Here is a 12853-nt window from a genome sequence, read left to right on the forward strand (position 1 = left end):
CCTGCCCCTAACTATGGGACACTCCTAAAGAAGCAATGCACAGGAAAAGTTAAATGATCAAAAAAAACCACACACAAAAAACAAAACTGCAATTGATTGCCAAGTAAGCAATGCAGCTAGAAAAGTAAGGGGGGGTTCCAGCCCCAAAAGACCACGCGGTGTCTGGTCTCACGTACACAAAATGTGCAGAGTAGACAAATCTATAGAGACAGAAAGCAGATTAGTGGGTGTCAGGGGCTGGGGGGCAGGACAATGGGGAATGACTGCTAATGGGTACAGGGTTTCATTCTGGGGTGATGAAAATGTTCTAAAATTAACTGTGGTTGCAAAACTCTGTGAACATACTAAAACCCGTTGAATTGTACACTTTCACATGGGTGAATGGTCTGTGAATTATGTCTCAGTAAGGCTGTTATAAACAAGTAAAGAATTTAAGAGAAATTAAATTGGGGGTGGTGGCCAGGCACAGAGGGAGAGGAGGAGGAGGAAGAACTTGGACCTTGGAGGCTGGGGCGGGGGAGTGCATCCAGGGGAAGCAGGAACCGGCCAGCAGCCATCCCCTCTCAGTGCCATGGAGGGCTGGAGAGCCCACCCTTCCTCGCAGAAAAACCCAGGGCTCCCCTCCTCCCCCAACGGCTGCCCTCCTAGGAGTGGGGCAGAGCTTAAGGAGGAGGGGACACAGAGAAGGCTTCCAAGTCCAGGCCTGGCAGATGACGGTGCCAGGGACCCCTCCCTGCCACTTGCCCCTTCCCACAAGAGCCCCGGGTGGCATGGATGGGCAGCCTCCCCACCACTCACGCCCACGCACCTTGGCACCTCGGGAGCCCGCAACACATGCTTACCCCACTGACCTCTTTTCCCCGCTGCACTTTGCCTTTCCATGGTTTGGGGAAGAGGGAAGAAATGGGGCGGGGACGGACAGGGAGGAGCCAACAGCGCGCCCGGCACGAGTGGAGATAATGCGGGGAGTGGGGCTGAGCTGGTTAGAAGGAGGAGGGCTCCAGGTGCCCCCTCCCTCTGGCTGCCTTTTGCACCTCGCTTTCAGGTGGACCGGGGGCTCAGCAGTATGCAGGCGGCGTGCCCGCGTCCCTCCTCCCCATAGGCTGGAAGGAGCCTTAACCATGTGTCTGCAGGAGGCTGACAAATCAGAAGGCCTTCCAGCACATCAGAGCCCCGCTGCCTAGCAACCCCATCGGAGGGGTGTAGTTGACAGCACAGGACGCAGGCTGTCACGAAGACAGGCGCGGGCTGCGGAGCTGGCAATGGGGTGGTCAAAGTCCCGACGCTGGGCTCCACACCGTCCTCACCTGTAGGCCGGCTGGGCCCAGCGGGGTCCCCGCCTGAAGGCCTGGGTGATCCTCTTCTCTCCAAGGAAAGGGGGTTCCTGAAGCCCTCACCCACCCCACCCCCACGGACCACACTGGCCTCTTCTCTCTAAGCACCACTTCAAAATATTAGTCCTCATTTCCCTAAAACCATCTCTTCGACTTGGGGTTTTTGTTTTTTGTTTTTTCTTTTTTTAATCTAACCTTGGTTTCCACCCCCTCCAGGCCTCAGCTGAACACAGTCTAGGGAAAACAATCTAAGTATGTGCGGGGCGGAGCCCGGAGAACGTGCTTCTCTTGTCGGCAGCTGGATGCCCGCGGGTACCCACAGCAGAGAGGAGAGGACAGGAGCTCGCCTCTTGGGCTGCAGGCCCCAAGGCTGCCTGGCTAACCAAGTCACCCCCACCCTGCCATCCTCCAGCTCCCCGCAACCGTGACCTCCCCAGCACGTGCAGAAAAGAATCGCTGCAAGCTGGCTGCAGTGTGCAGGGAAAGTTCTCCAAGTTGAATCTGTGTCTGATGTGCCCTCTGGGTCACCCTCCAGCATCCAGAGGCCCCTAGGGGAGCTGGGGCCGCCTCTTCCAGACCTGCCTCTCCTGGAGAGGCCCCTCCTCCCGGTGTCCCTCATTTCCTGGCCGCCAAGCCTGGCCGCCCCTCCCACCCTGCCATCGCAGGCATTAGGGGAGCCAGGGTGGCTGGGACAGCGCGGCTTTGTCCGGCCCCTGCGGCCGGCAGGCCACCCCCGCTCCCGTCCCGCGTTGGCTCCGGGGCTCCCCCCTGGCTGGCTTGCTCGCTCGCTCTGGCGTGACGCCTTTGCACTGACCTCTGCAGCTTCCTCTTCCCAAGCACACCGCAGTCACATGGGCACCCCGGCTCAGTGCCACGGCCGCTAAGCTCTCCCCACGGCCAGCCGGCTAGCCCGGCTTCCGCCTGGGCCTCGGCCGCCCCCGGCCGCCCCCAGCTCAGGTGGCTTCTGTGCAGCAAGGCACCCTCCAAGTTGGCGGCAGATCATCGGGAGCCCCCGAACGGAGCCTTTGGGGATTCCCGCCTGCCAGGGCCAGGCCAGCGGGGAGGAGGGCGGCAGGAGGGTCGCTGCACCTGCAGCACCAACTTTGGGGCGCTGCCTGGGGGCTGCGGAGGCGGGGCGACCCCGCCCCACCTTTTTCCCTCCAACTTGGCTTAACTCCCCCGGTGGCTCGGGAGGCCTCCCCGTGGAGAAAGGGCCGGGAGGGGCCCCGGAACGCTGGCACCCGAAGGGCGCGGGAGGTGCCAAGAGCGCGCCGCACACTCGCACCCGACCCGGGGAGACACAAAGAGCCGCTCCGCGACGCCGGCCCTGTAGCCCGCGGGCGGGAGGCCACCCACACCCGCCCCTCGCAGCGCCACAAAGGAGGGGGCGCCCGGGCAGCGCGGCCCGCGGTTACCCTCGGCGGCGGCGGCGGCGGCGGCTCCCGGGCGTCCCCTTCGGCTCCCGGGTGTCCCCTTCGGCGGCGGAGGCTCGACGCGCGCCCGGCCCCGCTCCCGGCGGCAATGCTAGCCGAGCACCCTCCACGGCGCTGCCAGGCCCCGGCCGAGGACGAGGACGCGGGGCCCCCACTCGCTGCCTTCCTTCCGCGGGGAGCCCGGCGCTGCCTGCGCTCATGCCCGCGCTGAAACTGAACACCGCGGCGCCGGGCCGCCAGGGAGGCGGAGGGAGGCCGCGGGGCGACGGGGAAGCAGCGCGGGCCAGCACCAGGAGACGCCCCTCGCCCGGCCGGTGGGGGTGTAGGGCCAGCTCTCCCCACCCCCCTGTGCCCCGTGTTCCACAGCGGGTGACGGCCAGCAAAGCCACCTTCCTAAGATGGGCCCCTCCAGACACAGCCATAGAAAGGACCCGAGCTAGGGGCCGTGGGGGAGAGTGGGATCCCGAGTATGGCAGCGCTGAGAAGGGGGAAGCGGCCCTGACCTCAAGGCCCACGCGCTGTGTGACCTTAGGCAATTCATTTCCCCTCTCTGAGCAGCATCCTTACTGCTCGGCACTGAAGTTCAACTCTGCATTCTAAGATGTTATTTTACCGCCCCTTCCCCTGCCTGGTGGCTTAGTGACTATGTACCCCACATCATAGCATGGTTGAGAGAATCCTTTGAGATAAAATACATATTCACCGCATCATCCAAACTATGGTACCTGGATTACTTAATCCAAACTTCACAACAACCCTAGAAAGTCATTCCAGGATTCTTCCTGTTTTCAGCTAAGAACAGGAAGGCTTGTGACTCCAGCCTCGAGTTCGGGTCCAGCCTCCAGTTTGGGTCTCCAGCCTATCAGAGGCAGTGCTCACCCAGGCAGCCTGTCTCCCAGTCCCTCAGCCTTCCCCCTATTAGGTCTACCTGACACACCCCAACTCTAGGAGGAGTCCAGAGGTTACAGCCAAACCCCACCACTAACCTCCGGCTGCAGGTGGTCATCCTGCTCAAATCACGAGTCCTACTCTCCAGGTCACCAGAGTCTCCGCCCTCCTCCCAGCCTGTCCCACACCCTTCTTCCAAACCACAAGGGGGCTGGTGATGGTCTCATGGCCTCTGCAGGGGCAGATTCCAGCCTCTCCATTCTTTCTCCAAAGCCCAGCCACAGGGACTACTGAGCAATATTAATTAATAGGTTCTAATTACCAAGTGCTAATAATAATAATAGCTGTTTACATGCGTGATCTCGTTTCACCCTTAAGACAACCAACATAATGGTGCCCGCCTGTAGTCCCTGCTACCAGCGAGGCTGGGGTGGGAGGATTGCTTCAGCTCACAAGGTCGAGGCTGCCATGAATCATGACTGCGCCACTGCACTCCAGCCTGGGTGACATAGGAGACCCTCTCGAAAGAAAGGAAAGAAAGGAACAAAAGGAACGAAAGGAAGAGAGGAAGACAGAAAGAGAGAAAGAAAGAAAGAAAAGGATGTGGTGTTAAATGAGCTAGGTCCAGTCCTGATGGCTGGACCAGGCTATCCAAATGAGATAATTATATTTTTAGTCACAAATGCCTCAGCTCCTTGATGGCAGGGACCATATCCGATTCATCGGTGTAACCGTAGCACCCTGCAGCAACCCTATAATTACTCCACTGGGCTCTGTGACATTGGACTGGTCTTCCACCTTTCTGAACTGAGAGTCCCGCTAACCAGGGGCCTCTAACTGGTGTCTTCATGGGCCGCACCAGGCCCCAGAAGCACTTGGTTTGGCCAGCAGTTTGTTTTTTATTTTTAAAGGAATTTCTCAGTTATCCACAAGCCTCACCAGCCCCTAATGCATTTTTTTGCTTGTTTCTTGAGACAGAGTCTTGCTCTTTTGCCCAAGCTGGAGCGCAGTGGCATGATCTCAGCTCACTGCAACCTCCGTCTCCCGAGTTCAAGCCTCAGCTTCCCAAGTAGCACTGCAGGGCCACAACACTATACTCGGCTGATTTTTGTATTTTTAGTACAGACGGGGTTTTGCTGTGTTGGCCAGACTGGTCTTGAACTCCTGGCCTCAAGCAATCCACCCACCGGGACCTCCTAAAGTGCTGAGATTACAGACATGAGCCACCGTACCTCACCTAACCCTACTACCTTGTACTCACCCATTACCTGCATTGAACCACTATGAACCTCAGTTTCCTTGTCTATAAAATGAGGATAGTAACCCCTGCCTCCAGTATTGAAATATGCATGCCAAGTGTCAATCACAGTGCCTTGGTCCATACATACAGGAATGCTGGCTTTCTTTGTTCCTCTTTTAAAGGTAGAGCAGTTGAGAGAAAAAGTCAGGAATCCAAAGGCCTGGGGTCTAGTGCATGCCCTACAGGATCCTCCCTGTGCCAGGTCAGTTTCCCTATCTGACATATTACACAGTGATGATCATTTATAATGCTAGCAAACACGGCTGATGCAAGAGTAGGTCTTGAGGTTAAGGGTCAATGTGCAATGTAGACATAAAAGCCCTATACAGATGTGAAGGAGGGTGGATTGAAAAGTAGAGGATGAGGGCCGGGTGCAGTGGCTGACACCTACAATCCCAGCATTTTGGGAGGCCAAGGTGGGCAGATCACTTGAGGTCAGTAGTTCAAGACCAGCCTGGCCAACATGGTGAAACCCTGTCTCTACTAAAAAAACACAAAAAATTAGCCAGGTGTGGTGGTGCATGCCTGTAGTCCCAGCTAAATCAGGAGGATGAAGCAGGAGAATCACTGGAACCCAGGAGGCAGAGATTGCAGTGAGCCAAGATCACACCGCTGGCACTCCAGTCTGGGCAACAGAGTGAGACTCTGTCCCAAAAAAAAAAAAAAAAGGTAGAGGATGCCAGAATTCCAATGCAGCCACATAGACAACTGCCCACCTGTGAACCCTCTTCCATATCCACTGTGGGCTCTGTCTCCCCCACAGCATAGGAAGAAGGCAGGGCAGAAATGGCAGGACCCCTACATTGTAGAAGAAGAAACCCCTACATTCAAGAGGATGGGCCAGGTGCAGTGACTTGAGTTTGTAATCCCAGCACTTTGAGAGGTCAAGGCAAGTGGATCACCTGAGGTGGGGAGTTCGAGACCAGCCTGACCAACATGGAGAAACCCTGTCTCTACTAAAAATACAAAATTAGCCAGCCATGGTGGCACATGCCTGTAATCCCAGCTACTCGGGAAGCTGAGGCAGGAGAATCGCTTGAACCCAGGAGGTGGAGGCTGCAGTGAGCAGAGATCATGCCATTGCACTCCAGCCTGGGCAACAAGAGCGAAACTCCGCTCTAAATAAATAAATAAATAAATAATGGCTCAAGCCTGTAATCCCAGCACTTTGGGAGGCCTAGACAGGCGGATCACGAGGTCAGGAGATCGAGACCATCCTGGCTAATAAAAAAAAAAAAAAAATACAAAAAACTACCCGGGCAAGGTGGCGGGCGCCTGTGGTCCCAGCTACTCGGGAGGCTGAGGCAGGAGAATGGTGTAAACCCGGGAGGCGGAGCTTGCAGTGAGCTGAGATCCGGCCACTGCACTCCAGCCTGGGCGACAGAGCGAGATTCCGTCTCCAAAAATAAATAAATAAATAAATAAGCCAGGGGTAGTGGCATACATCTGTAGTCCCAGCTACTCCAGAAGCTGAGGGAGGAGGATGCCTTGAGCCCAGGACTCTGAGGCTGCAGTGAGCTGTGATTATGCCACTGCACTGAAGCCTTGGCAACAGAGACAGCCCCTGTCTCAAAGAAAAAAAGGAAGGAAGGAAGGAAGGGAGGGAGGGAGGGAGAAAGGGAGGGAGGGAAATTGTATTTATCAAGCAGAGTCCTATGGATAAAAGAGAAAAGAAAAGAAAGGTTTGCTGGAGTGAGACAGTAGCAGAGGCCCCAAAATGTACACAAAATGTGCCCCAAAATGCCAAAACGTGCCCAGCCCAATGCCTCTGTTTCCTCTTCTCTGTGTGTCAGGTTCTCACTCCCAGCAATTTCCCCTGTTCCTCCTGCCACCCCCAGAAAGTACACGGGGAAGAGAACGCACTCCATTATCAATTATCTGGGGGCCAAACCTATGCTTTATGTGGGGTCCCCATTTTGCTGGGCTTTTGAGCTCCTTTACTGCTTATCAGACCACAGCATATCTTCATTCCACCAAGAAACTTGATTTCTACAAACCCTGTATTCGAAACAGGAGCAAAGGAGGGGAGGAGACTCACTAATCCATTTCTGGAATCCATCACAAAACCCAACAGTGCTAAATGAAAATGGTGAGCCCGTGTCATAGAACTAGGGAACTGTGGAGGCTTTGAAACATGTCTACAAATGCTTTGATATACCTCCCTTAGAGAGGCACAGCTAAATTCTCCTCCCCTTGAGTACGAGCTGGACTTAGTGATTTACTTTTAATTAACAGAATATGGTAGGAGCAAACAATACGTGACTTTCAAAATTAGGTCATAAAAGGCACTGTGGCTTCCTCCTTGGTGTTTTTTGAACCATTCACTGTGGGGAACCCACTGCCATGTCATGAGGACACTCAAGCAGCCCTATGGAGAGCTGTATGTGGTAAGGAACTGAGGCCTCCTGCCAACAGCCATGGGGATGCACCACCTTGGAAGCAGATCTTCCAGCCCATAGAGCCTTCAGCTGACTGCAGCCCAGGCCTACATCATTGCCCCACCACAACATTTCTCACTATGTTGCCCACGCTGGTCTTGAACTCCTGGGCTCAAGCGCTCCACCCGCCTTGGCCTCCCAAAGTGCTGTGATTACAGACGTGACCACCACACACGGCCAAGGCCTACATCTTGACATAAGTTCATAAAACCCTAAGCCAGAACCACCCAGCTCAGTTGTTCCCGGATTCCTGAACCACAGAAACTGTGAGATAATATTTGATGTTAAGCTGCTAAAAGTTTTCTTAAGCTCTGAAGTTTTAGAATAATTATGCAGCAATAAGCAACTAATGCAGGAATACTCCCAAATAACAGTCACTGTCTATATGGTTATAAGGAATTTTCCGAGACAAATGGTTCTATACATCCAATGCATTTCTGCAGGGTACAGATGAAGAAAAAGGTCATTGGCAGAGATGCACCTTGTCTTCAGCTTTCATTCAGCCCAATCCTTTTTCCTGCTTTATGTTTCTCCATGACCATTACACCTCCTAAATTATCCCTCATTTGCTTTCCTGTCTCTTTTCCCACCACAATGTACGCTCCACGAGAATGGGACTTGGCTTTATGCACTGAAGTCCACCCACTACTACATAGAATCATGTCTTGCACATAAGAGAACTAATAGAATAACATAACTCCTTGCAAATCTTCTGTCTTCATGAAGGTGCAACTACCCCCACTCGACTCCTATCACTCCTACCCCTTTTTAAGTATCTCAGCTGAAAATCACTGAGGCTGGGCACACTGGGTCACACCTGTAATCCCAGCACTTTGGGAGGCTGAGGCAGGTGGATCACTTGAGGTCAGGAGTTCGAGATCAGCCTGGCCAACATGGCAAAACCCCTATCTCTACCAAAAACATAAAAATTAGCTGGGCGTAATGGCAGGAGCCTGTAATCCCAGCTACTTGGGAGGCTGAAACAGGAGAATCGCTTGAACCCCAGAGGTGGAGGTTACGGTAAGCTGAGATCTCACCACTGCACTCCAGCCTGGGTGACAGAGTGAAACTCTTTCTCAAAAACAAAAAAAAAAAAAAAAAAAAGAAAAGAAAAACATTGAATCCTAAGCCATCTGGGCACAGTGGCTCACATCCATATTTGCAACAATCTGGATCACTTGAGGCCAGGAGTTCAAGACCAGCCTGGGCAACACAGAGAGATCCCCCCACTGCCATCTCTACAAATTAAAAAATTTTTTTTTAATTTTTAAAAATATCAGCCAGGCACGGTGGCTCATGCCTGTAATCCTAGCACTTTGGGAGGCCAAGGTGGGCAGATCACGAGTTCAGGAGATCGAGACCATCCTGGCCAACATGGTGAAACCCTATCTCTACTAAAAATACAAAAAGTAGCTGGGCATGGTGGCGTGTGCCTGTAATCCCAGCTACTCAGGAGGCTTAGGCAGGAGAATCACTTAACCACGGAATCGGAGGTTGCAGTGAGTCGAGATCATGCCACTGCACTCCAGCCTGGCGACAGAGCAAAACTCCGTCTAAAAAAAAACCACACAAAATTAGGCCAGGAGTAGTGGCACACCCCATTCTGTAATCCCAGCACTTTGGGAGGCCAAGGTGGGTGGACCACTTGAGTCCAGGAGGTCAAGACCAGCCTGGGCAACATGGCAAAACCCCATATCTAACTAAATTAGCCAGGCGTGGTAGTGTGTGCCTATGGTCTCAGCTGCTCGAGAGGCTGAGAGGGGAGGACTGCTTGAGCCTGGGAGGAGGAAGTTGCAGCGACCCACAAACACGCCACTGCACTCCAGCCTGGGCAACAGAGAGAGACCTTGTCTCGGAAAAAAAAAAAAAAGCCAGGTACACACCTATAGTCCTAGCTACTCAGGGGGCTGAGGTAGGAGGAGTCCTGGGAGTCTGAGGCTGCAGTAAGCTAGGATTATGCACGGCACTGCAGCCTGGGCAACAAAGCAAGACTCTGTCTCTAAAAAATAAAAAACAAGTAAACAAAAAGATTCCTGGCCAGGCAGAGGTGGCTCACACCTGTAATCCCAGCACTTTGGGAAGCCAAGGCTTGTGCATCACCTGAGGTCAGGAGTTCAAGACCAGTCTGGCCAACATGGTGAAACCCCATCTCTACTAAAAATACAAACATTAGCCAGGTGTGGTGGTGCACACCTGTAGTCCCAGCTACTCGGGAGGCTGAGGCAGGAGAATTGCTTGAACCCAGGAGGTGAAGGTTGCAGTGAGCTGAGATCGCACCACTGCACTCCAACCTGGGCAACACAGCGAGTCTCCGTCCCCCACAAAAAAAAAAAAAAAAAAAAAAAAAAAAAATCGGCCAGGTGTGGTGGCTCACGCCTGTAATCCCAGCACTTTGGGAGGCCAAGGCAGGCAGATCATCTGAGGTCAGGAGTTTGAGACCAGCCTGGCCAACATGGTGAAACCCTGACTCTACTGAAAATACAAAAATTAGCTGGGTATGGTGGCAGACGCCTGTAATCCCTACTTGGGAGGCTGAGGTAGGAGGATCGCTTGAACCCCAGAGGCAAGGCAGAGGTTGCAGTGAGCCGAGATCGTGTCACTGCACTCTAGCCTGGGCAACAGAGTGAGACTCCCTCTAAAAAAATAAAAATAAATAAATAAAATCCTAAGCCCATCACCAAAAGTCCTGGAGCTGGGTGGGGAAGCAGTCGTGTGTCTGTGTCACCTCTCTCTTCCCTACTGCAGTCCTTCCCTGCTGACAGCCATCTCTACCCTTCAGGGCCTCCAGCATGAAAGCTCCGTGATTTCTAGAAACAATGTCATTTTAATTAAATTCCACAGAACTGTTTTGTGATCCCGGAGGACTTCATCATGGTGGGATTTTTTACCCTGCTTATTAACTGAAATCGGTATTCTTTTCAGCAAAACAAATGGACTATTTCCAAGATGACAATTTCCTTCCTAACGAGGTTCAAATCCTCTAACCAGTTCCCATGGCCACTGACGGCCATCGAATAGATCTGTAGATCTATTTGCCACACAATTCAACCCCGAGACAAATGGTCCTAGAAAACTGGCAGTATGTGCACGGTGACAGACAACCGTTAAAAAAAACCCGGGAGTGTGTGAGCCTCATTTTTTTTTTTTGGTAATTAGATAGGATCCTAAATATATTAATAGAGCTTACTATTTAAAGGAATCTTTCAATAAAGTGCAGAATATGCTGAGTATCTCAGGAAGGCAAGGTAGGCATTAATTATGAAACTGAAACCTATGTCACCCAATGCAGTCTCTTTTGCATTCCTAAATCCACGTCCGGTTGGACCCTCATCCCCTCCCCTCTCCCTGCCCATCACTCCCAATTCCACACCATGCCATGGCCTCCTCATGTTCACGTGCCCCCACACCCTCCAATCCCCATAGCAACAGGAGGACCTGCAGAATGCAAACCTGAACACATTTCTCTCTGCTCAAAATCTTGGAGAGGATTCCAGCTGTTCTTACAGGAAATGCAGCCCCTCTGTTCTGCTTGGCCCACCCCGCACCCACCCTGCATTCACTGCCTCTGTTCCAGCCCCACTGGCCTTCCTTCCACAGGTCCCCTGCCCTTCCCCACCATCCCAAGTCGACTACACACAGCCAGGAAAGCCCTCCCAACCTTCTTCACCTAAGTAACCCTGCTCAGTCTTCAGACCCTAGCTCAGAACACCTTCCCCGACCACCTTGAGTGGGTGAATCTCCTCCCCTAGTACCAGCTCTGGGGCACTGTGGGCCTCATCGCAGCTGCAGGTTCCCATCTGTTTCTGTGATTACTGGATTTACATCTGTCTCCCCCATACACTGTGTAGGCTCCAGGAGAGCAGGAACCTCTTCTGGTTTTCTCCCCACTATAAACCCCAGTACTCAGCACCAATCAGGAGCTCAAGACACAGGTGCTGAACGAATGAATCAATCAATCAACCAATCAATGAACCATCAGCTCAATCCATCAATGAGCCATCATCTGCCTCCAACTAATAATCTCTGAGTCCCACAGCCTTTTCTCAGGGTCTTTTTCACTTCTCTCCCGTCTCCTCTGTCATTTGTTTTTTTGCCTTTTGTTTTTTTTTTTTTTTTTTTTTTTTTTTGAGACGGAGTCTCGCTCTGTCGCCCAGGCTGGACTGCAGTGGCGCGTTCTCGGCTCACTGCAAGCTCCGCCTCCTGGGTTCACACCATTCTCCTGCCTCAGCCTCCCAAGTAGCTGGGACTGCAGGCGCCTGCCACCACACCCAGCTAATTTTTTTTTTTTTTTTTAGTAGAGATAGGGTTTCACCGTGTTAGCCAGGATGGTCTCAATCTCCTGACCTCATGATCCGCCCACCTTAGACTCTAAAAGTGCTAGGATTACAGGCATGAGCCACCACACCTGGCCTTTTTGTCTTTTTTTTTTTTTTTTTGAGACGGAGTCTTGTTCTGTCACCCAGACTAGAGTGCAGTGATGCCATCTCAACTCACTGTAACCTCCACCTCCCAGGTTCAAGCAATTTTCCTGCCTCCTGCAGCTGGGACTACAGGCACCCACCACCACACCTGGCTAATTTTTTTTTTTTTGTAGAGATGGGGTTTCGCCATGTTGGCCAAGCTGGTCTCGAACTCCTGACCCCAGGTGATTCGCCCCCTCTTGGCCTCGCAAAGTGCTGGGATTACAGATGTGAGCCACCACACCTGGCCTCCTCTGTCATTTGAAGCTCAGGCAGAACGTCCCCTCCAAGAAGGGAATATCCCCTCCAAGAAGGGAATGTCCCATGATGACACCAGCCAAATGGGATTCCTCTAGTTCCTGTTCCCCTCCCATGACTGGAGCCGCACCTCAGGCCCCTCAGGCACAGCATGTTCTCCAGAGGGTAGGGGCTTGTAGTCTTGTTCATCTTTTTACTTCCCCATCCCAGGAGCTCTGTCAATTTTGCTGCAACTGAATCCAAACAGAATGGAACTGAAAACAAGTCCTGCTCCCTCCCCACCTCGAGCCCAGTCTCTGCCTTTGATGCAGCCCAGATCCAAGGCGTAGATGGAGCTTCAGCTTGAAGGGGAGGAAAAATGCCTACAAAGTAATTACAGAAAGAGAGAGAGAGAGCTTGAAAGCAAAACCTTGAGAAGCCCAAGGGCCAGCTTGCTGGCCTCCCTTACAAAGTCTGGCACGCAGTCTGCACTCACTATGCACTGAATTAAGGGCTGAGTGAATGAAAAGTTCACAGCCTTGAAGCTCCTGGGGGCATTCCTGGCAGTAGAGCTGAACAGAGAGATGCTAATGGATTCAGGCCGCCAGCGCCAACTCCAACTCTTCGAGGAAGCCCAAAGCAATCGCTCTGCCTGGGACAGCTTGTGTCCCCTTCCCCCTTTTTTGGTTTTTTTTTTTTTTTTTTTTTGAGACAGAGTCTCGCTCTGTCGCCCAAGCTGGAGTGCAATGGCTCGATCACTGCA

At 52.8% G+C, this 12853-nt stretch overlaps 2 protein-coding genes across 10 annotated transcripts in view; one reads left to right on the forward strand and one right to left on the reverse strand.

Moving 5' to 3' along the window:
* Positions 1 to 12853, reverse strand: part of KDM2B (lysine demethylase 2B) — a 155983-nt gene that overhangs the window by 110852 nt on the left and 32278 nt on the right. Inside the window, exon 1 of one of the 9 annotated variants that reach the window (XM_050747870.1) lies at positions 2149 to 2213. The exons of 6 other annotated variants lie outside the window; for them this stretch is intronic. Coding sequence is in view for 1 of the 3 variants with exons in the window: in XM_050747868.1 (XP_050603825.1) it covers positions 852 to 1123 (272 nt within the window). In the remaining 2 variants the exon portion in view is untranslated. Of the gene's footprint in view, positions 1 to 851; positions 1238 to 1307; positions 2100 to 2148; positions 2214 to 12853 lie in introns of those variants that run through there. 2 more of the 9 variants (XM_050747869.1, XM_050747868.1) reach the window with 2 other exon arrangements.
* PSMD9 (proteasome 26S subunit, non-ATPase 9) overlaps positions 1 to 12853 on the forward strand; it is a 405206-nt gene that overhangs the window by 22091 nt on the left and 370262 nt on the right. The window lies entirely within an intron of this gene.

The sequence above is a fragment of the Macaca thibetana genome, chromosome 11 (assembly GCF_024542745.1).
Source record: "Macaca thibetana thibetana isolate TM-01 chromosome 11, ASM2454274v1, whole genome shotgun sequence".
NCBI lineage: Eukaryota > Metazoa > Chordata > Mammalia > Primates > Cercopithecidae > Macaca > Macaca thibetana.